Source organism: Crotalus tigris, unplaced genomic scaffold, assembly GCF_016545835.1.
Source record: "Crotalus tigris isolate CLP2741 ecotype Arizona unplaced genomic scaffold, ASM1654583v1 scf7180000018043.2394770, whole genome shotgun sequence".
Lineage (NCBI taxonomy): Eukaryota > Metazoa > Chordata > Lepidosauria > Squamata > Viperidae > Crotalus > Crotalus tigris.
The window spans coordinates 1,673,441-1,700,064 of record NW_024096792.1 but is presented as its reverse complement, the minus strand read 5'-3'; the positions used below and the strand labels follow the sequence as shown (position 1 = coordinate 1,700,064).

The window sequence follows — 26,624 nt, the reverse complement described above, 5'->3', positions numbered from 1 at the left end:
TTGATGGGTGAAAGCAGTCCGACGCCAGGAATGCACTCCGTCTAGGCCAGGGGTAGGCAACCTCGGCTCTTTTATGACTCGTGGACTTCAACTCCCAGAATTCCTGAGTCAGCAAAGCTGACTCAGGAATTCTGGGAGTTGAAGTCCACGAGTCATAAAAGAGCCGAGGTTGTCTACCCCTGGTCTGGGCTACAAGGGCGGCCGACAGCGTGGAAGAGGAAAAGACTAAAGGCAGGCGCCGGTTACTCTGACTTGCAAGCGCTCCTATGGGCAGAGTGTTCAATGCAGCCGGGAAAAAGCTTCGCCTGTCCGTGGCAGAGGCAAAGAGACTGAGGCGAGCATGGAGCTCCGGCCTCTTGCCTTGAAGACGAAGAAGAGATGGAGGAAGCAATGGGGGAGACCGGCACTTAAGCCTTGGATCGCCGGGAGTTGGCCGACGCCCCTGCGGCTCTGCCTGTCCCTCGCGGGGGCGCGTCCAGCCCCGGTGTATAACCTCCGCTCGGGAGTGGACGGGGAGCTGCCGGCTGGCACTCTGGTAGGGGACATTCCCGCAGGGCTGCCTCCCGGGGGACTACACCCGGGTGGATTTTTCTTATCGGAAGGCAGCGAGCGGGAGTCCGGCCTGTTAACGGATTTCCACGTGCACACCGACGCCGGCTGCTAGGCCCCTGGACTGCGAGCGGACGGCGCGCTACAGCTTCGCGACGGTCACGCCGAGAGGGGAGATCGTGCAGGTGGAAATCGCCTTCGCCGACGTGAACGACCGCGCTCCCCGCTTCCCTCGGGAGTTCGTGCGCCTCAGCGAAGCTCAGTCCGCCCGGCAGCGCTTTCCGCTTGCCCGCCGTGCAGCATCCCGGCGAGGGAAGCTTTGGCACTTAATGCCGCGGGATCAGGACGGCTTTCCGGACGGCTCTCCGGAGGAGGAAGGTCCGTTTTTCTAGGTGCGCCACGGCGCTCCCTCTGACCCTCTGAAACTGCTGTGGCTGAGGCGGCTGGGCCGGGAGCAGGCGGCTCCCCATCGGTTGCTGGTTGAAGCTTGGGACGGCGGCAGCCCTCGCCGGAGCGGGCGCCTCGGGGTAGCGGTCCAAATGCTGGATGAGAACGACAACGCCCCCACTTTCGGGCAAAGCGACTATCGCGCCCACCTGCGGGAAGACGCGCCTTCAGGAGCTGCCGTGTGTCGGGTTTTCGCCACAGACCCGGATCTGGGTGTCAAGGGAGGGGTGAGTTACGTGCTTAGCCGCCGCCAGGGCGACTCTTCTGCGGCGACCCACTTCGAGCTGGGCGAGCGCAGCGGGTTGCTCCGTTTGCGCCGGCCGCTGGACCTCGAGCTCCGCGCTAACCATCTCCTGGCTGTGGAAGCTCGCGACGGGGATGCCCAGCCCGAAGTGGCGACCGCCCTGGTTGCCGTGGAAGGACTGGACGTGAACGACAACCCGCCAGTCATTCGGTTGCTCTACCTCAGTGTTTCCCAAACTTGACAATTTTAAGGCATGTGGACTTCAACTCCCAGAATTCCACAGCCAGCAATGCTGGCTGTGGAATTCTGGGAGTTGAAGTCCACATGCCTTAAAATTGTCAAGTTTGGGAAACACTGCTCTACCTCCCAGAGGCCGGCGCCAGCGTCTCGGAAGGGGCGAGGTCGGGGGACTACATAGCCCGCGTATCTGTCTCCGACCCCGACGAACAGCCGGGAAAGAGGACTGGCGAGGGGAGTTCGAGAGGCGGCGTGGAGCTGAGCCTGGAAGGCGGCGACGGCGCCTTTTCGCTGCCACGCTCTGGCGACGACAGCGGCGTCTATTTCCTGTGCGTGGAAGGCTCCTTAGGCCGGGAGAGCCGCCAGGCTTACGAGCTGTGTTTGACGGCCGTCGACGCTGCCCTCCCGCCGCTCTCCTCGCACCGTGCGCTGGCCCTCCGCGTGGCCGACCAGAACGAACAGGCTCCCGCCTCGCCTGGCGCGGTGCTCTTTCGCCTCAGCCGCCGACCAACAGCCAGGTGCGCTACGCCTCGCTCAGGCTCACGGCGCGCTTTTCCTCCTCGACCCGCTCAGCGACGGCGTCCTGAGGCTCCGAGCCGCCCTGGATCGCGAGCGGGAAGCGCTGGTGCAGTTGTGGGCGCTGGCCCGGGATATGGGCGAGCCGCCCCTCTCGTGGCGGATGCCAACGACCACGAACCCGTCTTCAGACGCCAAGTCTGCAACGTGAGCCTGGGTGAACACTGCGAGGTGTTGCAGGTAACTTGGCCAGGTCAGGAGGTGGAGAAAAATAGAGCACAAGGAGTGTCCTCAAAGGAGCTAGTGTTTTCTGGGTTGAAGGACCTGCAGAAATAGGTGAATTTTGCCACCTAAAGCAAAATTGATACAGGTAGTCCTCCATTTACAACAGTTCATTTAATGACCGTTCAAAGTTACAACTGCGTTCAAAAATGTGTCTTATGATCATTTTTTACATTTGCGATCTTTGCAGCATCCCCATAATCATGTGGTTCATACTTATGGCCTTTGCTGTGTCCCAAGGTCACGTGATCACCATTTGCGACCTTCTGACAAGCAAAGTCAATGGGGAAGCCAGATTCAACTTGGTAACCAAGTTATCAATTGCAGTGCTTCACTTAACAACTGTGGCAAGAATAGTCATAAAATGGGGAAAAACTTAGTTAACAAACGCCTCACTTAACAATAGAAATTTTGGGCTCAATTGTGGTTCTAAGTTGAGGACTACCCATATTTTAAAATATTTCCTTCATCATCACTATTAAAAATAGCAGGTGCTAAGCTAGCTCAGGCGTCTATCCTTGCCTAAAAGCTGAAAGAAGCAGAATGGTTCAGGGCACTTTTCCGAGGTAAAAAAAAATCCTCTAGTGGTGCAAAGAATAATAATCTCAAGGAAGCCGTCACTCTGAGAAAAAAAGAGAAATGAACCTTTAGAAGAGATCTTTCCTAGACAGCTGTACTGACATTTTGAAAAATTATGCCTCATTGACTGCTAGGTATGCGAGTATGATCTGTTTGTGATATCTGTCACTTCACTGATCACTAGATTGATTCATCTGATATGGCTGGCTACATGGTGTCCCCTCCCTCTTTCCCTGGGCATCCTTCTTTTTTTTATTAAAAGTTTTACAAATTTAATACAATATAAGCCCCTCCCACCCCCTCCCCCCTCCCCCACTTCCCAGAGCTGATTACAGGGTAACAAATAAACAAACATAATCTAACTAACATTAACCAACTATACTATCAATCAAAACCATAACACACTTTAACTCCTTTTCAAAACAAATGTTAACAAATTATAAACTCAAATAATATAATTAAAACTACTAATAATTATCTAAAATCTACTCATATGCAAGATAATACTTTTTAATTTCATATCTCTTTTGAATGTAATCAATCCATCTTCTCCAAACCATAATATATTTTTCTTGTGAATGGTCCTTTAAATAGGCGGAGATTTTTGCCATTTCTGCTAAATTAGACACCTTAAGTATCCATTCTTCCATAGTAGGCAGAGAGTTTTTCTTCCAATATTGCCCCACTAATAATCTTGCAGTTGTTATAAGATTCAACATCAAATCAATTTCTTTGACATCAAAATCTACAATAATACCCAGTAAAAATAATTGCGGAGAAAACTTTAGCTTTCTCTTTAAAATCTTTTGATTTTGATTTTGGGCATCCTTCTTGAAGTTGTAAATAGAAGAGAATGACCAGATAGGAGCATGGCAATCTTCAGTCAAGGGTCTATGACAACTCTTACATCAGAACATCAGAAATGCGGAATGATTAGCAAACAAGGAACAAGATGCCCATGCTAATGTGGAGTGTGAGGGAGACTCCATCACCATGTAGGATTTTTTTAATAGGTTGTGTGAACTACTAAGTTTGCAAACTATAGTTTATTGATTAGTGTTTTGTGTAAAAGGAGTCAATTGTCACTTTAAATAACTTCCATTAAAACCATGCTTAGTTAAATGGGTTTGGGTACAGCTGCCCAAACAAATACTTTATCTTTCTGAATGGAACAACTTTTCCTATTTTGGTACATTGCTGAGATTTTCAGCTATACTTTGCATAATTTCTCAACTAGCAAATTCAGACATATAGAGATTATATACTATATTATTATAGGTCAACATGTCTGGAAGGCAACAGGTTAGGAACAACTGACTGTATAAAGAGATGAGAGAATTAAAAGAAGGGATTTTTTAAATAATACCTATTTCTGCTAGTCTGTTAACTTATGATCATGATCTTGAATTTTATAAATTTTTCACAAGTATTACTAATGTCATGGCTTCCTCTTCAGGAGACTCTTCTGCATATTTTCTGTTTAGATGCAATTTGTATTTGTATTAGTTTACTTTACTTTAGCGTGTGCACTTTTGCTGCCTTCATTTTCCTTAAATTGTGGCTTCCAAATTCTTGTCAAGTGTTCTACATCAGGGGTGTCAAACTGCGGGCCCACGGGCCGGATGCATCATAGCAAAACTCCGCCCACCCCATTGCCGGCAATGGCAAAAAAGTCGCAATATGTCGCGACACATCACGTGACGTTGCGAGTTTGACACCCCTGTTCTACATGGTAAATAATTTTGCAGGTCACCAAATAGAAGAGTAGATTATCTCCCTCACAAGAATGCCACTGATATGTAGGTGACTGGATATGCTCCAAATTGTGTTGACATGTGAACAAAGCATTGAGAATCAGTTTGGTGCAGTGATTAAGGTGACCCTGAGTTCTTGTTTTATCTTAAGCAAAATCAGCTGCCTGACGCGGGGCCAGTTCCTCCCGCTCAGTCCTGGAAAACAGGCAATGCCAAAGCACATCTGAAACTTTGCCAAAAAACCTGCAAGGGCTTGTCCAGGCAGTCTCCAGGAGTCAGTATTTTATAAAGCAGGGGTTCTCAACCTTGGCAACTTTAAGACTTGTGGACACAAGTCTTAAAGTTGCCAAGGTTGAGAACCCCTGTAAAAGGCATGTACACATACACACAAATTATCATAGCATACAGTGGGCCCACAATTATTTTGAAAGGTTTTATCTGTGAAAAAAGCATTACAGATAGTCCTCGAGTTATGTTCACAATTGAGTCCAAAATTTCTGTTGCAAGGCAGTTATTTGGCCCCATTTTTGTGACCTTTTTGTCATAGTTAAGCAAATTACTATAGTGGTTAAGTGAACTACACAATCATTAAGTGAATCCAACTTTCCCCACTGACTTTGCTTGTTGGAAGTCGACTGGAAAGATTATAAATGGTGACCACATGAAACCCAGACAATACATGACAGTTGCCAACCACCCAAATTTTGATCATGTAAGCATGAGGATGTTGCAATGGTAGTAAGTGTGAAAAATAGTCATAAGTTTGTAATTTCAAACTGTCACTCTATGACTGGTTTGTAAATCTAGAACTACCAATAGTTATAAGAAGTGGGGGACGTCTGATAAATTTTATAAAGAATATAGATACTGTTGTTTCCTTATGGATTTTAGGAGATCCACAAATTTACTCTATTATTCTTTGATGAAAAGATGGGAAGTAAAAAAGAAGGAAGAAGAGAGAAAAAGGGAAATAAACATAAATGTTGTGTTCAGTGTCCAGTTTTCCTAATTGTTAGGCTAAGATTGCTAAAACTGGGCTTGAAGTTATTTTTTCCTCTGCAATAAATATGTATACAATTGTACATTTGTATATTAACCTTGTCCAGAGGCTGAACTCTCAAATCTTGCCTGTAAAAATAAGATAATGTGCACAATACACAAACGTCCCAAAAATGCTTTTCAAAAGGCAGCTGGATTTTTTTGTTCTTTTTCTTGAAAACATTGAAAAAAACAAAGCTAGTTGCCTTTTGAAAAGTACCTTTTCCACGAGAACCATGACCTCGATGGTGGAGAATCTCCATAGACAAAACGCACAAATCATTTTTTCTCATACATACATCTCACACATATGAAGAACTGAAATGGAAGGAAGAGGAGTGGAGATGGAATGTGGGGAGGGATAACTAAAAAGTGAGGGGAACAGAAATTAGAGAAGTGGAAAAAGTAATTGGACAGGCAAGAAAGAAAACAACAGAAACCTGTGCATAATTACTTGGTTTAATACTGTTCTTCAAGTCCATGTTAATATGCATTTATCAAGTCCCTGAGTTGACAGAAAAGTATGCCAACCATAATTTTGCTGACTTAATAACATGGTTGATACTGTCCTTTCATTTTAATTCAGGACAATTAAGACATATAATGGCTAAATGAGTTTCTCTTACATTGTTTTCCTTTTCTGATAAACATTAACCAGCTGGTGAGAAATAACCCATCAATCACTGTCCTTAATATGGGATAGGATTAGTACTGGGGAGGAAGGGAATTCTGATGAGTGGCTAGATTTATTAATTTAACTGTCTTCCAAATTGCTCTGTTTCTGTGCACGTGTTTAGTGCAAGTGTCTTAAAAAACCCACAACTATCAGCAGATAATCAGTTGCTAATTAGTCACCCCTTTTTGTAATATTTTTTATTGAAGTTGAAAAATAAAAAGTTAAAATCTAATGCAAACTAAGAAAAACTAAAAAAAAAAAGTTCAGAAAAAAAGGAAGGAAAAAATATAAAGAAAAAATTATATATCAAGTACAAATTCAGTAATGTTTCATCTTTAACATTTCAGTCAAATATCTCTTCATCCCATATCTTATGTTTTATATATAAGCAAATAATAAAACCTTGTCATTCAGTCTTAATCTGCAAAAGTCCATTAAAAGTTACCAGAAATAATATTTTATGTATATTTTAGCCTTAAACAAGTAAATGAATTTCATATTTCTTGACTTTATATAATAATTTATCATTTTTTTCTAAGAATATAACAAAAAATCTCTTCTTCCCATATTTCACCTGTAAACAAATTTTTAAAGCCTCATCATTCAAGAAAAATCCATTAAAAGCTACCAAAGGACACTTTTTCATTCAGGCACTTTATTTGAATAAGTGTCTTCACAACCTCAGCAAGTGTGTTTTGTGTATGAGAAGGGTTTCATTTTTTGCTTTCCATGCTGAAACAAGTATTGCTAAGTTAAAGCAGCTGCCTGTATGGTAAGCCTGAGGAAAGGAGCTGAGAACAAATTAAGTCCAGCTTTTTCGAAGTAAATAAATTGCAGTAAAAATAGAAATTGTGAAATAACCATGTCACTAAATAATAAACAGAATTTTTTGATTGCTTGAACAGCTAGTGCTATGTATAGAAACAATTCATACAGCTTTATAAATGTTACTAATGAAAGCAAAAGTTCAAAATCTCAAGCAAGTCAAAAGAGGTAAGAAGTTCCCTTTATCTTAAAAACTAATTGTGGAAAACCAGGACATGACACCAAAGCAAATATTTAATTGTAACCTGAGACCTTGGTTTCCTACAATGCTTGATGTAATCTCGATAGAAGCCAACCACAACTGGAAAGTATATTATGTCCTCCCCAATCTGATGCTCTATAAATATATTGGGATTGCCAGTTGTTGTTATTAGCATATTGAGTTGTCACATTAGCCAGAAGACTACAATATAATTGCAGAGTAGTAGTTTAGCTGTCTGTTTATCAGTTCAGTCAGGTACATGCTTACATGCTTCCCATGGTGCTCCACAAGAAGACAAGTTGGCTTCACACCAGAAAGGAAGACAAGGGACTCTCCCTGCAGCATCAATCAAGGCCCCATCTCCCCCCCCCACCTCAAAAACGGGCACCACAATTGGGAAGGCTCAGAAGGCAGTAATTGAGTGCCTGCACAGACAACATTCCCCCCCTCCCAAAATGGTACCTATTTAATCTACTTGCATAGAAAATGCTCTGAAACTGTTAAGTGGACAGAAGCTGAGTGATGGGAGCTCACCCTGACACACAGTGCTAGGACTCCAACCGCTGATGCAGAAACCATCTCCAGCATCATTAAATCATTGAGCCACCACGTCTCAAGATTTACTAGTAAGCATAGCCATAGGCTCATGCACTGTAAATGTAAAACACCAACCAGGTAGGTCTGTTTATTTTGCTTATATAGTTTGGCTTGGGCAAATAAAGAGTGGCATTCATATTTTGCTATGAACTGAAGCAGAAGAATCAGTAAAAGCTCTAACCAAGCTGGGCCACAAATTTGGAGAATGGTTCAGAGGCCAAAACATTGGAAGAGCTCAATTTATACCCCAAAAAGGAAACTTAGTGTGTGCAAACTATGATAAAATATCCTTAATTTTGCATGCTAGCAAAATAATGCTTAGAATCAACAAATACAATTATCAAAATATGTAAAAAGTGATGCTAGGGGTTCAGTCCAGTGTTTAAAAAGACCAAAACTGCATGTTGAATAACTGAGAAAACAAAACAAACAAACAAAAACCTTTCAAAAGTCGATATCAAATGAGCAGCTCCATACATAGGAAGTAAAAGAAAAAAATTCTGAGGCAAAGTAGGACAGCAATCAACATTAAGGATATGTTCAGCAACCATAGATTTTGTCAAAATGTTGAAATGTGCCGTATCATCACAATGAAAGGTATGCATCTTATGTTTGCATACAATGTTGCAGGTGACTACAAAAAAGGCAGAGTTTGTAACTGGCATGTATATACCCCAGCACAGGTGTCCATGATCAAAGATACAGTTTTTCTGTTAGAAGATTTTTCTGCAATATGCCTTATGCAGTAAGAATTAATACATTTAACACAGTAAGTTGGAAATAATTATAGAGTCTATATCTACCAGATGCAAGAAATCAGGAGCCAAAGAGGTTCAAATAACTACAAGTTTATTGCATGCCAATACTCTTTACAACGGATTCCCAACCGGGGGTACGAGACGATATTCCATGTAAATAGTAAGTCAATTTCGTAATTCTGTGTAAGTTCTATGAGCACTGCTATTCTGCCATTTCTAATATTCTAATTCTTAAACCGGGCAAATGAAGTTATATTATCTTTTCTCCACAGATTTCAAAATCCATGTAGTGTTTATGGACTTCGACAGGTAAACACTGTGGATTTTAAAACCCTTTTTTTTCTTCCTAACTATGGCATTTTTTAAAACTCTTTCCCATTAAGAATTGTGTTTGTTTAGAACAGGGGTTTTGGAGACCCCTGAGATCCCCAAGATCCTTTCAGGAGGATCCACAAAATCAAATAAATAAATATTTTAAAATTTCTCAGATTTAATTTCTAATACAGCAAATATTGATACATAACATACCTAAACCCCAAGCATTTTGAGATTCTCAAATCGTTTTTATGAATGTAAATGTGTCCTGAGGCCAATATGCTTGAGAACTACTGATTTAGAAGAATGCTTTCTTATCAGACTTTCTTCTTTTAAAATGACTTTGTCTGTTCTGCTTTGATATATTTCCTCCTTTTTGGAACAAACAAAGCAGTTTTTAAAGTAAACCATACTTTTCCTATACTTAAATTCTATTTTATGTAATTCTAGACACTTTACCTAAATGTCTACATATTTCGAATTGTCTCTTTAGAGCGTCGATTGTTGTAAGCAGGAATCCATTAATACTGCTTTAGCAATGTTTTATTAACAGAATAAGCAAATGCACATTTTTTTCATTTCTGATTGATGTGTCTGTGTCCCGCATTGACTCTCAGGCAGTGGTTTCTTTCTAGTTTATGCAAAGTATTGGGCCGTCACGCTTAAGTCCGCTCCATTTCCACTTCTGGCATTACATCTAGTACTTGGAAAAAGGTGAAACAAAGGGCAGTCATTTAAACCTCCTAGACGTGCTTGAGACAGACAACTTTTGCATGCTTTATTGTTCTTACAACTCCCATCCCTATAATGCATATGGTTTAATGTAATTTTCAAAGTGCTGGATATATATTTCCACACAGAGAAAATATTTAAAGCTGTTATACATTGAATTGTTTTTCATTTTGGGTTCCATGTTTCTGTTGTTTTGAAAGCGCAGAAGTATCATTTTGTATCTTGTGGCAAATGTTTCTAAATAGCTTTGTTCAAAGCATTCACTATGGATTTCTATGGAAATCTAAATTAAAAATTGTAGAGGTTTTTGATAGCGAAAACATAGATGAAAACATTGTGTGTGTCGGTATATAGTTTAAATCTAAAGGCTCCTCCCTTTTTTGAATTGGAAAGTTTAGAAGGAATTACAAATACCTCTGGCTGTTGCCTAGCAACAACCCCTTGTGCCCTTTCCACTTTGCAGAATTTGTGTAATCACTATGAACTTGTGCATAGCCTATTGTTAGGCATTGTTCTTAAATGCTAGGAACAAGGTATGTACAGGAAAATTAAAGAAGGGGATAATTTTTCTATAATTTTCATTTTCAGATTGCAAGATTTTATTTATTTATATTTATTTATTCCCCACTATTATTTTTACAAATATCTCAAGGCAGAAAACACACCTAATACTCCTTCCAGGGTGAATTTCCACATGATGTCAGGCACACTCCACTGATGTATTTCCATTATTTTTATTGTTTCAACAATCCTCATGACTTCTAAAAGTATCATAATAGATATTACAGTGGAACTGATGTGTCCGATGGGTCTGATGAATTATCTGCTCACAGCAAAGAATATCTTCTACATAAAGGATAATTTCCTATACTAAATGATGTCAGTGAAGAAGTGTTATTTAAATGGCGTGATTCATAATGATACAAGACTTTAAAAAGGAAGATCAGTAATTTGAATTGTGCCCCAAAACAGCCTAACAAGATTTGTAGGAAAGAAAAGTCATATGCTTGGGAAACCTGGTGCCAATCAATATTTGGATCATTTGCTACTGAACAGAATATCTTTATTGTCATTATGTAACTCACAACGAAATTAAGTGCTGTCCACCGTGCACAATACACACAAGTAAAAACCACAAATAAGAACATACATTATATACACACATCTTTCACATTCTATTCACCATTGTGTTGCCCCTAATGTTGCACCTCAATGTTGCACTATACAGTAGTATTTAATATGGTTACAGACCTGGGATAAAAACTGTTTTTCAGCTTATTTGTCTTTGTTTTTATTATCCTGCACCATCTGCCAGATGGTAATTGTTCAAAAAAAAAGATATTCCTGGCTAGTGATTTGCCTGCTTCGTCATATCCTAAAGGAAGGAGACCATCTTGTGAAAAGCCATCAAAGTGCAATTAATCAAGGAGATTACCTCTTGTACTTACCACTAAAATTGTTTGCTAATGACAGGATCAATCCTATGGGAAAAAAGTTAACTTCAGCCAACATGCAAAGAAGATAAACCAGATTTTTACTCAATCTTAATTGATTCGCATTTCACAGCAGAGAATAACATTAGTGGTATTTGTAAGCTATTTCCTAAGAATATTATAATGGCTGAAAGGTGTAGTATAAAAGCTGAGGACATACTTTGGCTGTAAATAGCTTAGGGCAAATGGAATAAAGAAAGCACCCCGTTCTGTAAAAAGTTTCAGGTGCTGAAGCTGATTTTTGGGCATTGTGAATTACACAATCCAGATGTGCATTTCTCCCACCTGAAGCTGGGAGACAATTTAATTTGTTAGATTTTGTGTTCATTTAATTGCCATTTGTGGATTTTGGAACACTAAGCAAATACCAATGGTTTTGTCTTTTCACAATTTTTTTTTAACCTGTGCAATAAGTGGCAAATGATCTTAGTGCATGTTTTAAGCCAATTGGACTTTGGGACAAAAGGATTGAATCATCCACATAAAGTAGCATTGGAATATGTCCATGTACTAGCTTTGGGGGGTGGGGGAAATCAAGAGTGTTTGACAGTCCCTTTAATTTAGTCATTTTGCCCATATACTGTAGTACTGGTATTAACCAGGATAAAATAATTAATAGGATATAACAGGAACTTAAAAACATAATGACAGAAAGGGACTTTGATAGTCTTCTAATTCAACCCCTTGCTCAAGCAGGAAACCCCATAGTATTCTGGACAAATGGCTATCCAACTCTTCTTAAATACCTCCAGTGATGGAGCACCCATAACTTCTGGAGGCAAGTAGTTCCACTGGTTAATTGTTCTCACTATCAGAAAGTTTCTCCTTAGTTCCTAGGTTGGATCTCTCCTTGATAAGTTTCCATCTGTTACCTCTTGTCCTGCCCTCAGGTGCTTTGGAGAATAGGTTGATCCCCTCTTCATTATGATAGTACTTCAAATATTGGAAGACTGCTATCATTTCACCCCAATTCTTTACTTCATTAGACTAGACATACCCAGTTCCTGCAATTCTTTATGGTATGTTTTAGCTTCCAACCCCCCTGATCATATTTGTTGTTCTTCTCTGTGCTCTTTCTAGAGTCTCAATAGCATTCTTTCTAGAGCACTCCAGATATTAACAGGAGTAAGAATCAGAAGGAGTTCTGGTGATTGAATTTTTCTGACACTTAAACTGTCTCCCGCTTATGTAGGTGTTATTGACTGCCACAGAAATATCGTGGTACAAATGATCACCCTGTGATGCAGCAGCAGAATGCAACATTGTTAAAACATACTGTATATCAAAAACACCAGAGAATTAATCATTTCATTAAGAGTGTATGATTTCATATGCTGTTTCTTATAACTAACAGTCGTAGTCTACACTTTAATATGGTGACTTCTATGTAAGCTTTAGCTTCAAACAGACCAAGACAAGTAATTTTAATGTAAAGTGATTTACATTAGTATATAACTAGTAGGCAGGCTTTAAAGCATGAAAACAAATCTATTTGTAGACTGGAACAAGAATATCAGACATTCTGTATTGCTTCGTTGACACCGACCACATTGGTGACCACTGAAGTTTAATATCTTAAGAAATAAGAACTAATGGAAAATGGGTATAAACCAGTCAAATGTAAATATATCTGTTGGAAGTTCTGATTACAACATAAAGTAATCTATTTTTAATGGTATGGCAGCAAGTAACATAGAAAAGTAGATGTGGAAAATTGACTTTTTTTCAACACAAAGAAGTATAACATACACATCGAAAAAAGAGGGTGGATAAAATTATACCACTAAAAACTCCATAGAAGAATTAATTTGTCCTATAATGAATTCTTTATTCATATTGTTTGATTTTACACAAGTAATTCCTTTCAAAGCGTTGTTTGAAGATTTTTTTTCCTAATGGCTCAAAACCAAAAATTGTTTCTGCAAAACAGTATATGTTTGGCCAATATTTTTTATTGTTTCATCTGATTATTTTTGAGTTAAGATTCATAGATCTGGGGATAACATTTTTCATTTGTTTTTTCATAAATATGCCTTTGAAGTTCCAGACCTTTGTACAGTTTTTGTATCATTACAGCTTCATAATGGGTTTATGTTGCTTCTAGACTGCTGAAGCATTCTGTTTTCATTTAAAAAGTCAAAAATGAAAGAACGGCATACATTTCCCAAGTTAAATCTGTACTGTAAATCTGTATGCAATTAATTTGGTGTTGCAAACAATTTTCATTTTACAGTGCAAGAAAAAATAAATAAAGCCTTAACAGTAAGCCATGATGACACAAAAATGACAGCAAGCATGTGGTGATGGCCTGATGCAAATCCTTCCAATATCTGATGTAAATACATGAATTGTTGTATTTGGTTCATGATGCGTGTTTTTCGCTTTCCCTCTTTCCCTTGTTGGTATCCATGTATCTTATTAATATTTCTAGAGTCTTCATCTGTTAATTTCAGCAATAATTTATTTTGAAATGTTGTTGTTAGAGTGATGCATATAAACATAGCCCAGCCTATGCAAGCCCAGGGGTGGCAAATGTCTAAATGTCTCAAGTGGCAGACTTGAATATGTAATGATAACCTTGATTCATATGCAGCATGCTGTATACAGTGGGGCAAAAAAGTATTTAGTCAGCCACCAATTGTGCAAGTTCTCCCACTTAAAAAGATGAGAGAGGCCTGTAATTGTCATCATAGGTAGACCTCAACTATGAGAGACAAAATGAGAAAACAAATCCAGACAATCACATCATTATTTGCAAATTATAGTGGAAAATAAGTATTTGGTCACCTACAAACAAGCAAGATTTCTGGCTCTCACAGACCTGTAACTTCTTCTTTAAGAGGCTCCTCATTACCTGTATTAATGGCACCTGTTTGAACTTGTTATCAGTATAAAAGACACTTGTCCACAACCTCAAACAGTCACACTCCAAACTCCACTATGGTGAAGACCAAAAAGCTGTCGAAGGACACCAGAAACAAAATTGTAGACCTGCACCAGGCTGGGAAGACTGAATCTGCAATAGGCAAGCATCTTGGTGTAAAGAAATCAACTGTGGGAGCAATAATTAGAAAATGGAAGACATACAAGACCACTGATAATCTCCCTCAATCTGTGGGTCCACGCAAGATCTCACCCCGTGGGGTGAACATGATCACAAGAACTGTGAGCAAAAATCCCAGAACCACACGGGGGGACCTAGTGAATGACCTGCAGAGAGCTGGGACTAACGTAACAAAGGCAACCATCAGTAACACACTACGCCACCAGGGACTCAGATCCTGCAGTGTCAGACGTGTCCCCCTGCTTAAGCCAGTACATGTCCGGGCCCGTCTGAAGTTTGCTAGAAAGCATTTGGATGATCCAGAAGAGGATTGGGAAAATGTCCTATGGTCAGATGAAACCAAAGAAAAACTGTTTGGTAGAAACACAACTTGTTGTGTTTGGAGGAGAGAGAATGCTGAGTTGTATCCAAAGAAGCATGGGGGTGGCAACATCATGTTTTGGGACTGTTTCTCTGCAAAGGGACCAGGACGACTGATCCGTGTACAGGAAAGAATGAATGGGGCCATGTATCGTGAGATTTTGAGTGCAAATCTCCTTCCATCAGCAAGGGCATTGAAGATGAAACATGGCTGGGTCTTTCAGTATGACAATGATCCAAACACACTGCCCGGGCAACAAAGGAGTGGCTTCGTAAGAAGCATTTCAAGGTCCTGGAGTGGCCTAGTCAGTCTCCAGATCTCAACCCCATAGAAAACCTTTGGAGGGAGTTGAAAGTCCATGTTGCCCAGCGACAGCCCCAAAACATCACTGCTCTAGAGGAGATCTGCATGGAGGAATGGGCCAACATACCAGCAACAGTGTGTGCCAACCTTATGAAGACTTACAGAAAACGTTTGACCTCTGTCATTGCCAACAAAGGATATATAACAAAGTATTGAGATGAACTTCTGATATTGACCAAATACTTATTTTCCACCATAATTTGCAAATAAATTCTTTCCAAATCAGACAATGTTATTGTCTGGATTTGTTTTCTCATTTTGTCACTCATAGTTGAGGTCTACCTATGGTGACAATTACAGGCTCCTCTCATCTTTTTAACTGGGAGAACTTGCACAATTGGTGGCTGACTAAATACTTTTTTTGCCCCACTGTATTTGCAAATTCAGCATTCAGTCTAACAATTTAATATGGAATATGATGAGCGGTAGTGTTAAAGTAAGCTGGATTTACTTCCCAGTTATCTCATGAAATATTGTTGAATTGGCACATTCAAGGAATTTACCAGGGAATGTATTTCTCCTATAGCAAAAATAATAGAATGGAAATTTATATTATCATAATCTTTTGATACACTATTTTAATTTAATTTAATTTTATTTACTTAATTTATTTAATTTATTGAAATGGTCCCAATTCAAGCTCTGGGCATGTGATCTAAAAATACTAAAGTACAAAAAAAAAGTAACTAATTTCAACTACAATCACGATTAACTATAAGATAATCACAAGTTAGCAATTCAGCAACAAAATAAATATAAAACATCATGTTGCCGGTTAGTATATAATTTGCAGGTTGGATAGCAAGAAAGCTGAACACAAGGAAAGACACCCAGCGTAATTACAAATAATAGGAGTTTATTAATGAACACTCAGGACTGACAGTGTAAGAGAGATTTCTCCTCACAATAAGCCAAAATGGTACAGAGTAAATGCTGTAGCATCTGCTCACAAAGGGATCGATTCTTGGGAGCAGAACTTACAGCTCCCCATTCCTTCCTCCATCCTTTAGAAGGCACACCAAACACCAGAAAAGATTAGCCAGAATAAAATTAGATGCTTAGATTTACTTTAGATAACTTCATTTACTTCAAGCCTATCATTAAAGGATATTCTATCATTAAGGGTGGAAAAAAAGGACAGGTGGGCATACAATAAAGAATACACATAGAAAAGTATACAATATGCAAGCTCTTTGCTTCATAAAGTATGAACCACAGGGAAACAAAATCAGGTTTCTGAATTTTGATTGCATCTATTAAAATCAGAAGGGAAGCTTGTTGGTTCATGTTCGTTATAAGCAAATGATGTACTACTCAGGAAAATTGGAAAACCTAGCTTGTTAAGCAATTTCTCTTCCTGTGTTGACTTAAAAGTGGGTCAACCAGACAGTAGATCACAAACAGAGATCTCACCTACTCTATCATTAAAACAGAGTGAAAAACAGTAAAAATATCTTAATTTGCACATCTTAACATACTTTACTCAAAGTCCATTACAGTCTTTACAATTAAAATTTATTATAAGTACTACCATTCTCAGTATTCTAACTTGTAGCCTACTTTTGGTTGGTATACTCCATGTAAAGCTGTTGAATAAAACTATCATTTTTTCAAGCAGCTCAGCATATTTATGACACAGCTCAGATCCAAATACAAAATCATTATGTTTTGAATGGACCACAAAAACTATTACGGAGTTGATATTACAACACTAGATTCCAAAATTATTTCAACTTCAGTTTAGTTCAGGCTCAGCTTTAAAAGTAATTGCATCTTATGAATTGTGACAGATTTATGGTAACAAAAATTCCTTAATCCATATTCCACACCAAAGAGACTAAAAAACAAAAAATCTAAGCAATCTGGCACCCTGCAGGCAGCTTATCTGCTGCAGAAAGCAGAAACTGGTATATTTTTGTCAATTTTACTACGTGCTGGTATTCTTCACCTGGTCTACTATTTTCCAAAGCGCCTGAAGGCAGAACAAGAAGCAACGAGTGGAAACTAATCAAGGAGAGAAGCAAACTAGAACTAAGGAGAAACTTCCTGACAATGAGAACAATTAATCAGTGGAACAACCTGCCTCCAGAAGCAGTAAAAGCTCCAACACTGGAAGTTTTTAAGAAGAGACTGGACAGCCATTTGTCCGAAATGGTGGTAGGGTTTCCTGCCTGAGCAGGGGGTTGGACTAGACAACCTCCAAGGTCCCTTCCAACTTTGCTATTACTATTATTATTATTATTATTATTATTATTATTATTATTATTATTATTACTAAGGTAATAATAATTATTACTAATGTGAAGCTTTCCTGCCAGCATTCTTAAAAGATCTGTTAGGGGACTAAACTTGAGATACTACGTGGAAGGATTAACTAAGTGTTCCTTACATGAATAAACTACCCTAATTTAAATTGTGCAGCTTTCCAGTATTTCCAGATGAAACACTAGCTTTGGATTAATTACTTTATTTTCATGAACAGAAAATAAAGGCTCCATTGTCAAAGAAATAAGGTAAAATGGGGCCAAAGAGATATGGACTAATCTTGGAGAAATACAGACATCACCTGCTTAAGTAATGTTTTGGATATGTTAATATGTATGTAAGAATTAATGAGATTTTTTTGCTTTATGCCATTGCAGGACAAAGCAACAGACCAAGATTTTGGACATATTAAATATTTTTTTTTATAATGGATTCCACAGCAATGAAAAATCAGAAGTGTTTCAGATTGACATAAGCCGTGGCTGCATATATGTGTGTCAGGATCTTGACAGGGAAGAAGATCCATCTGCATATGATTTCTTAGTAAAAGTCATTGATGAGGTAAGCTTCACTCTTTAAAAATGTCATCCTTACAGCTACAGAATGACAATTTAGATGATGCACTCATACTGTAGGAACCAATGAAGGAAAAAGATTGAAGGATAGTGCAAATTTAGCTGCTTAGCTTCCCATCTATTTATTGAATATGTATTTCAAATACACTGATATTCTGCATCTCACATTCTTATGAATATAAGGACCAGGGGGCCATAGGTGGAGAAGGCATTTGCTCTGTGTTCCTTATGTTCTTCCTGCTCTTTGTTTATGCATTTATTAATCTCAAGTACTTTTTATTCCTGCCTTTCTTCTCTAGGAGAACATGAGCTTCACTAATCCTTGCTCAGATTAGATTCTGTCTTTTCAGTAATATAGTACATAGTAAAACCACTTCAATACTTTCCCTACTCAGAATGTAAAAGCAATGAATGTAAACTAGATAATTTTCTGGATAATGTTATTTTATACAGCAGATTTTTCCTTTCGTAATGGTGTTTGCTTCTTGCCTCATTAACTCTATAAAGCAAAATCAATACATGAAGAAAAACTGAAAACATAAATCCGTCACAAATACAATAGCAGCATTTCCTTGAGGAAAATCTTATTTCAAAAAGACATATTATTTAATGTTTGTTTTTAAATATCGTGGCAACTATGTTTTCCTTTAGCAAGCATACTGTTTGCAACTGTACACAAAAACCAATTTTGCATTTATTAATTAGCAACATTGGATAACACATTATTAAGTGCTTTCTATTCATTTTACATGCTCAACAGAGAAGATGATAATTTGAGTTTAGATATAATCAGAGTAGTCACTGAAACTATTACAGTTTAAAATTAGTCATAACGAACTTTTCACTGATTTCAATGGATCTGCTTTATATTTGATTGACTCTGGATTCAGTATTTTTTTATTGACTATTTTATTCTGAATGAAATAGCATTCATGTATTCAATGAAGTTAACTCATCCTTAAAAACTTATATCTATTATAACTGTTACAGCATAATCTAAAATATGATATCTCAGAAATTCTATACTCAGTGAAGTATGTTCTATTCTATATAATAGAATTAAAATAGAATAGAATTATATAGTACAAAATACTTGCAAAAAGAAACAAGGAAAAAACTGTCTAACTTTATCCCTCCAAATTATAACTGTTGAGTAAAGTTATTTTCTTGATTGGAAAAAATTAGTTTCTGCATCTGCTTTTCCTTTTGTGAAACATGTAAATTTAGTCTAGTTGTTACATTTTGGGAACAGATAAATAATTATATAATAAAAACAAAAACCTGATAAATATTAAGAATGTTATTTTAAAAAAACCCAACCCTAATCTTAACCTAACCCTACAAAAATTAATAAAATATATACCAAAAAAATAAAAATAAAAACCTGTAAAAGCACACAAAGAATATGAAAACACAAGCAGAATATATTTACTGAGAAGTAACCGTGACTGAGTTCAGTGTGGTTAGCTTTCAGGTCAATAAATATTGGATTGCTGATTTTTTTTCATTGTATATTTCATTGACTGAATTTATTTATTTGGTCAATTAACAAACTACATTTCAACATTCAGTAAAACTGGGCATTTAGGTGCAAAGAACAAAACAATAACACACTAAGAAATAGAATAACATGCAATTTTCTTTACTTGCAGCAATAAAAAAGAAAGTTTTTGATACTCCCAAGTATTATAATATTGATACTGGTTCACAACTCATGCAGCTGAAAATATAAAGCATCAGCACAAATGCATACTTAAATGACGAGTAGTTGGTGCTTATTATACATATTCTACTGGTTTGAGGAATGAACTTCTAGGATTAAAGTAAGTTAGATTCTCTCAATGTACACCCTCAGTTGTTACTTTTTTTTATTGAAAATTTTTTAAATTTCACAAAACAAATCCCCACCCCAACCCCCCCCCACCCTCCCATACCCTCCCCCACCTTCCCAAACCCTCCCCCAACCTTCCCAGAGTTGAGTACAGGCTTAATTAAAATTTTTCAAAAAAGAAAAAAAAAACTTAAAACACATATAAATCCTAAAAAAATCTAAATACATTAAATTCTAATATCATACTTATATTATTATCCATCATTCTATATATACTCCCTCCAAAACACAAATTTAAACATTACTTTCTTTGAACATCTGTACCTACAATATAAAATCCAATCTCTCCCTCTTTCTTTGTCCTAAAACAGAAAAATAAACACATAAACCTTCATTGTAGCATTAAAACTAAATACTCTTTGAATACTTAAACTAAATACTTAAACTTGAACTTCTTATCTAAGATTTCCATTCAGTCTCCATAATCTTCTCTCCTATCGAAAAAAAAACTTGAAAGACATATAAATCCAAAACAAATCTAAATACATTTAATTAAACAAGTTATCTTCTCTTAAAAATAATAATAACAATAATAATTAAAAAAACCCAATCATTAAACACATTATAATATACTCTGAACCTTTTCATATCATACTTATGTTATTATGCATCATTCTTTATAAACTTTATAAACTCCGTCCAAAACACAAATACTCTAAACCTTTTCATATCATACTTTTATAAACTCCCTCCAAAACACAAATTTGAACATACACATTTAAATCTTTACCAATAACAAATACCGTCCACAAGAAACACAATCCTTATCAGTCTCTATTGTCCATGTAGAATTTTCATTCTGTCTCCATCCTTATCAGTCTCTCTTATCCCTATATCTCGAAAGAAGTGCTTTAAAATCTTCCCTTAAAGGTGGCTCCAAAAAGTTTATAAATCCTGCTTCTCCCGCCGACTCAGAAGCCAATAGTTGTGAGGGTTCCTTAAACTCCTTCTTCTGTTGGTCTTTTTTTTTACGATTATATGTTGCACGAGTTGTCCTCTGCTCCTTCCTCTCGACTTGTTGAAGCCCCTCAAACTGAGATTTCCCATTTTTAATTAATATAGGCTCTTCAGACAACAATTCTCCCACAGATTCAGAAACCAATAGTTGTGAGGCCTCCTTAACCTTCTTCTGTTGCTGCTTTTCTTTACAGTTATATGTTACACAGGTTATCTTTTGCTCCTCCATCTCAATTTCTTGAGGCCTCTTTTCTTCCAAAGCTTTAAACTTAATAAATGGCGATGAGGATACTCCCAAGACCAAAGTATAAAAGTCTTTTGCTTGAGAAACAGTGTTAAGTCTATAACATATCCCCAAGTAATTCACCACCATTCCAATCGGAACATCCCATCTGAACAGAATTCGTCTCTTTTTAAGTTCATCTGCTAAAAAAGCAAACTCCTTTCTTCTTCTTAAAATTTTTGATGGGATCTCCTTTAGAATTATAACATCTTGTGAAGCAATTTGAAATCTCTTCTTATAAAAAGCTTGTACAATTTCATTGCGCAGGGATTTTTTCCCCAAAGTAAATTACCATATCTCTTGGCAAATTCTTTTGCACTGCCACCACAGAGTTAACTCTAAATAATTTTTCAATTTCACTAAGTATTTCCTCTTTTTCTTTATTCAAAATCACAGCAAAGTCCTTTGCAACCATCTCTCTCAAATCTCCTTGCACAGACTCTCCCAAACCTCTGATTCTCAAGGCATATTCCATTTGACTATATTGAAGCATAAGAGTCTCATTTTCCATTTCTTTTTCCATACTTTCAAATTTTCCTTCCATCAATTCCACTTTTTCTTGTACCTCTTCTACACGAGAGTTCAGCTTTTCAAGAACAGAAGCAACTCCTTTTAAAGCCAAAACTATCTCTTGCCTCAAAATCTTATTATTTTCCTCTAAGATCTCTTTCATTTCTGCCCTAATTTGAGATATGACATTTCCCATCATATCTTGCAAATCCTTCACAATTATTGGCTGTACCAAGGAAGAAGGTGAAGCTATTGATTTAGATTGTTGCACTGATGATAACACCGAAGAAGAAGCCACCTTAGGAACTGTGGGAATTACTGGACGCCTTGGACCCATCTTAAAAAAAAATCTTTACTCCTTCTCAAAAATTAAAAAAATTAAGCAAAAGAAAAAGAGAAATTAAGTCCCTAAAAATTCAAGAAAAATCCTTCAATAGGAGATCATTATAACGAAAAAATACTGAACACTTTGGGGCCATCTTAAAAAAATCTTTACTCCTTCTTAAAAGTTACAAAAATTAAACAAAAGAAAAAAAGAGATTAACTCCAAAGAAATCAAAAAATCCTTCAAAAGGAGATCATTATAATAAAAGATTATAACAAAAAGATACTGAAGACTTTGGAGCCATCTTAGAAAAATCTTTACTCCTTCTTAAAAATTACAAAAAATTAAACAGAAGAAAAAGAGAAATTAACTCCAAAAAAATCAAAAAATCCTTCAAAGGGAGATCATTATAATAAAAAAGGGAATTAAAAAAAAGAAAAGGAAAGAAGAAGAAAGGAATTAAATAAAAAAAATCCATTCCATTTTTTTAAAAGTACAAAAAACAAAACAAAAAAATTAAACAAAAATAATAATGCTTCTAAAATCCAAAAAAGCCGATCGCCATTTTATTTTCCCCTTCAAGAAAAGAAAAGAGAAAGGGGAAAAAAAACACCAGAAAGCCTGCCTTTTAAAAGTACAAAAGACAAAACAGAAAAGTTAAACAAAAATAGTAATGCTTCTAGAATCCGAAAAAAACGATCGCCATTTTATTTTCCCTTTCAACAAAAAAAATAAAAAGTAAAACCTCCATTCCAATCATTAAAAAGGAAAGAAAAGAGAAAGGGAAGGAAAAACACCAGAAAGCCTGCCTTTTAAAAGTACAAAAGACAAAACAGAAAAGTTAAACAAAAATAATAATGCTTCTAAAATCCAAAAAAGCCGATCGCCATTTTATTTTCCCTTTCAACAAAAAAAGAAAAATAAAACATCATTCCAATCATTAAAAAGATAAGAAAAGAGAAAGGGAAGAAAAAACACCAGAAAGCCTGCCGATTGCTATTTTAGCTTCCCAAAGGGAAAAAAGAAAAAGTAAAAAAAACGCCGGAAAGCCTGCCGATCGCCATTTTACTTTCCCTTTCAGCAAAAAGTAAAAAATAAAAAGAGGGAATATAAACGTAAAAATAAGTCTTTAAACTTAAAATCCAAATAAAGTCAAAGAAAGCAAAAGCTAAATCCTCTAGTCAACTCTGTCCGCTTCTAAAAAGAAACTCACCAGATCCCTTTAATCGCGGAGGTGGTTGCAACGGCTTGTTTTGTCCCTAGGGACAAAAGCAGCTGGGAAGCGGAGACAGTCTGAACTCCGTGGGAGCACTCTTTTCAGCCCCCAAAAAATATTGGGGGTGCATAAGAGGCTCTACCACTATTCAGACAACCCTCTTCCCCCCCCTTTGCCCGGGAGGGGGATTTTGAACCGCTGATGTCCGCTGTTCATAGCGATTCAGACACTTACCCAGGAGGACGGCTACAAAGTAGCCGCCATCGCCCGCGCAGATCCACCGGAAGTCCCCCTCAGTTGTTACTTTTTACAAACCCACCACTTGATCTCTGTACTCTGCTGCTCCAATTTCTCAATGTCGTCCTACTGCCAGTCTCTTTAAAAATAGTTTTTAAACTGTTTCCACGTACAATATTTGTCCTTTTCTTCTTTTGACAGCTGACTTTTTCTTCCATTTGGAGAATTTAGGTTAATTCAAACTTTGTTGCTAATGCTAGGGTTGGCGTTAGGAAATTGACTATCATGGCTTTACCATGATTTTGAGATATTTGTATGAAATGTTTAATAATAGCATGTCACAAATGTAAATAATTTATATTTTTAGAGAGAATGAGAGAGCTGAGACAGAATAAAATTCAAGAGAAGGTATGATGATAAACAGATTTTATCAGGAAGGAATGTGGAATGGAAATTACACATAACCTGCCAGCTTAATTGACAAAACAGTTGTTTTCTAAGATTCATCTACATGTAAATATTACATTCCACAAAACCTGTCCTTTTATCAACTGAAAAAATGAATAAAGCAGCATGGCTGGTAGAGATATATAGAGATATTATTGGGAAATCACATATAAACACTGCTATATCATTATATTATGATGCAATTCATTTTTAAAAGTTCCCAGATACTCGTATTAAGTTATTGCAAAGTGAATATATCCAGCTCTGCACAAAATAAAGGAAGGCTTATTAGTCTCTTAAAAGCATTTGTACTGAGAATCCCCAATATAAAAAGATTTTATTTAATAACTAAAATATCTTCGTCCCTTTTCTTTTGCTGGTCTGCAATCAAAATATTATCTGATTGCTTTAGAATAGCATCTGACTTTGACATTCGCCTTTGTGTGAAGTCCAAGTCTTTTATTGCACAATGATAGTAGATGCACAAGTAATGCTGAATGACAGTTCTTGCTAGCCTCTGCATAATGGATCAAGTGACAGAAGCAGCAAATGGTAACTTATGCTATTTAGTAAGACTTTCAAAAATGCATCCCACAATTTTCTTTCTTTTCGTGGTTCCTTTTCACCAGGGGAAATTATAAACTGGGTGGCCTTAGACTATGAGCAGCAAGTTCAGCACCATTTGATTGCTCTGGTAACACCATGGAGTCCCTCAACATAATGCTACCATATCTGTCTATATCTCAGTTATTGACCTCAATGACAACCATTCAAGCTTCTCCAAAGATCTGCTACATTTCAAGATTTGCAAAATATGCGAAGTTTGTTACTGTGCAGGTTTGAGAAAGGACTTTGGAGACATTTTATTACAGTGGGTCAGAATATGGAGGATATTAATTTTAAATTTGAATGTGAATTCTACCCAGTGTATGTTCAATTTGCATTACAGGAAAGTTAAAAAAAAAGTAAAAGAAAAATTGGTTTTGGTCACCATCTTGTGGTCAAATGTTTGAATTAGAACTTGGACACTGTTACAAAATGTGAAAGAATTTGACCTGAGATGCCGATGATTAACATGAACTTCTTGTGGCAACAACACGGAACTGGTTTGTCATTACCGTTGTCAGATACTGTTCCCAATTTCAAATAGTAATAAAATCTTTTGGGGATCATAATTGGCCAAATACTACTATGGTGCATATTTTTTTAATTGAAACCGTGTACGAGTATTACAGAAAAATCAACGAAGTAGATGCTATGACATGTCTTCTAAATGTATAAATATGGTATGTATTTATACCTATATGCTCAGCTAGTCAGTGACATGAAGTACATTTAATACATGCTGTAACTGGAAAACAGAGCCCCAACCAACCTCAACAAATTACAATGCCTGACTTATGGCCAGAGCTAGAAGTAAGCATCCTGCAATCAGTCAATATATTTGACTATTAATAATATTTTAATAAGTAGGATGAAAATCACGTTGAGCCAGCCACTCAGAAAATGGGCAGCGGGGGGGGGGAGGGTTGAGGGTGGGTGAGTGGGTGGGTAATGATAATATAGTCATGGTAAATGCTTGGGCATTTCCCCTATGCTGCGTTCATGTGTGTGAGAGGGATGAGAGGGGAGGAAGGAGTAGGGAGGAAGTAGGATGGTTAGAGGAGAAGGGGAGGGGAAGAGAGTAGGAGGGGAGGAGAGAAAGAGGAGGGAAGTAGGGAAGGATTAGAGAGGGTGGACGCAGCCTGGGGGGAATGGGCAGGCGGTACCAATGGTTAGGAATTTATTTTAATTGTATTTTGTATGAATAAATGGAAAATAAAAACTTTTTAATAAAAAAAAAGAAAGAAAATGGGCAGAGCCCCAACAGAAAAATATTTGCCACTATGTGGCATGAACTCGCCCATTTGTGAATATATTTGTGAAAATTGTCTATTCACCAAATTATAAGTCATGATTTTGTATTGGGACTCAACTTATCTGAATTTCTTGTACTTCGAAACATTTAACTTTAACTGAATTGTTTGATTTTAGCTTTTAGAAAGGCAACCAGCAGGGACACTAGTTGCCAGTATATTTGCCAAAGATCTTGATTCTGGAAACAGTGAAATTAATGTTATCAGTCAGTTCTAAATTTACATTTAGAAAATGTAGAATATGTTACAAAATGCCATTAATAAGCAAGAATTTTTAAATAATAAATTCTTTTTTTTCTCTAGGTAATACCTCTTCCCAAAGGATTTTTTTCTTCTTCTCAATACATCAGACATTTTGCCATACCAGAAAATTTTAGACTTGCTCAGATCATGGGCTCTTTAAAACGCCTTCATCAGCATTTATATCCCAACAGAAAACAGCATTTTATTATCCCTGAAGAAGATTCTGATATTCCATTTGAAATTGATAATACTATAGGGGATCTCTTTCTTTCTAAAGCACTTGATTAGGAAGCAATATCTCACTACTTCTTCAGAGTTATTGTAAATGACTATCTAAAAAATTCTCCACAGAATGAGACTGGTTTTTTTTATCAGTATTGATGTTGAAGATCAAAATAACCTCCCACCTTCTTTCCAAAATAACTTCATTGTAATTGGGATAAAGGAAAATGTACCCATTCGTACTTTGGTTTATACATTTAGTGCAAGAGATGGAGATAGTAGTTTTTAAAAACAGAAATCTTCAGTATTCATGTATCGTAATTACTTGACAGAAAATCCATTTTTCATCCATCCTATTTATGATACCTTAATTACAGCAGTATCCCTTGATTGAGAAATGACTCAATTTTTTGTCCTGTCAGTATTGGCTTCAAACCAGGCTGTAAGCCTGGCTGAGCAAAACCAATGTTCACTGACAGCAAAAATTGTCATTTTAGATGTCAAT

The 26,624-nt window shown here is 37.2% G+C and overlaps 1 protein-coding gene across 1 annotated transcript; it reads left to right on the top strand.

Moving 5' to 3' along the window:
* Nucleotides 1-1,582: 1,582 nt before the first annotated feature.
* DCHS2 (dachsous cadherin-related 2) lies at nucleotides 1,583-26,357 on the top strand (the record flags this gene model as incomplete). The annotated part of the gene is made up of 4 exons (XM_039346997.1): nucleotides 1,583-2,246; nucleotides 8,977-9,013; nucleotides 17,675-17,858; nucleotides 25,958-26,357. Coding segments are annotated over 4 exons (1,113 nt in total), but the record flags the coding sequence as incomplete, so codon positions are not given.
* Between the last annotated feature and the right edge of the window lie 267 nt (nucleotides 26,358-26,624).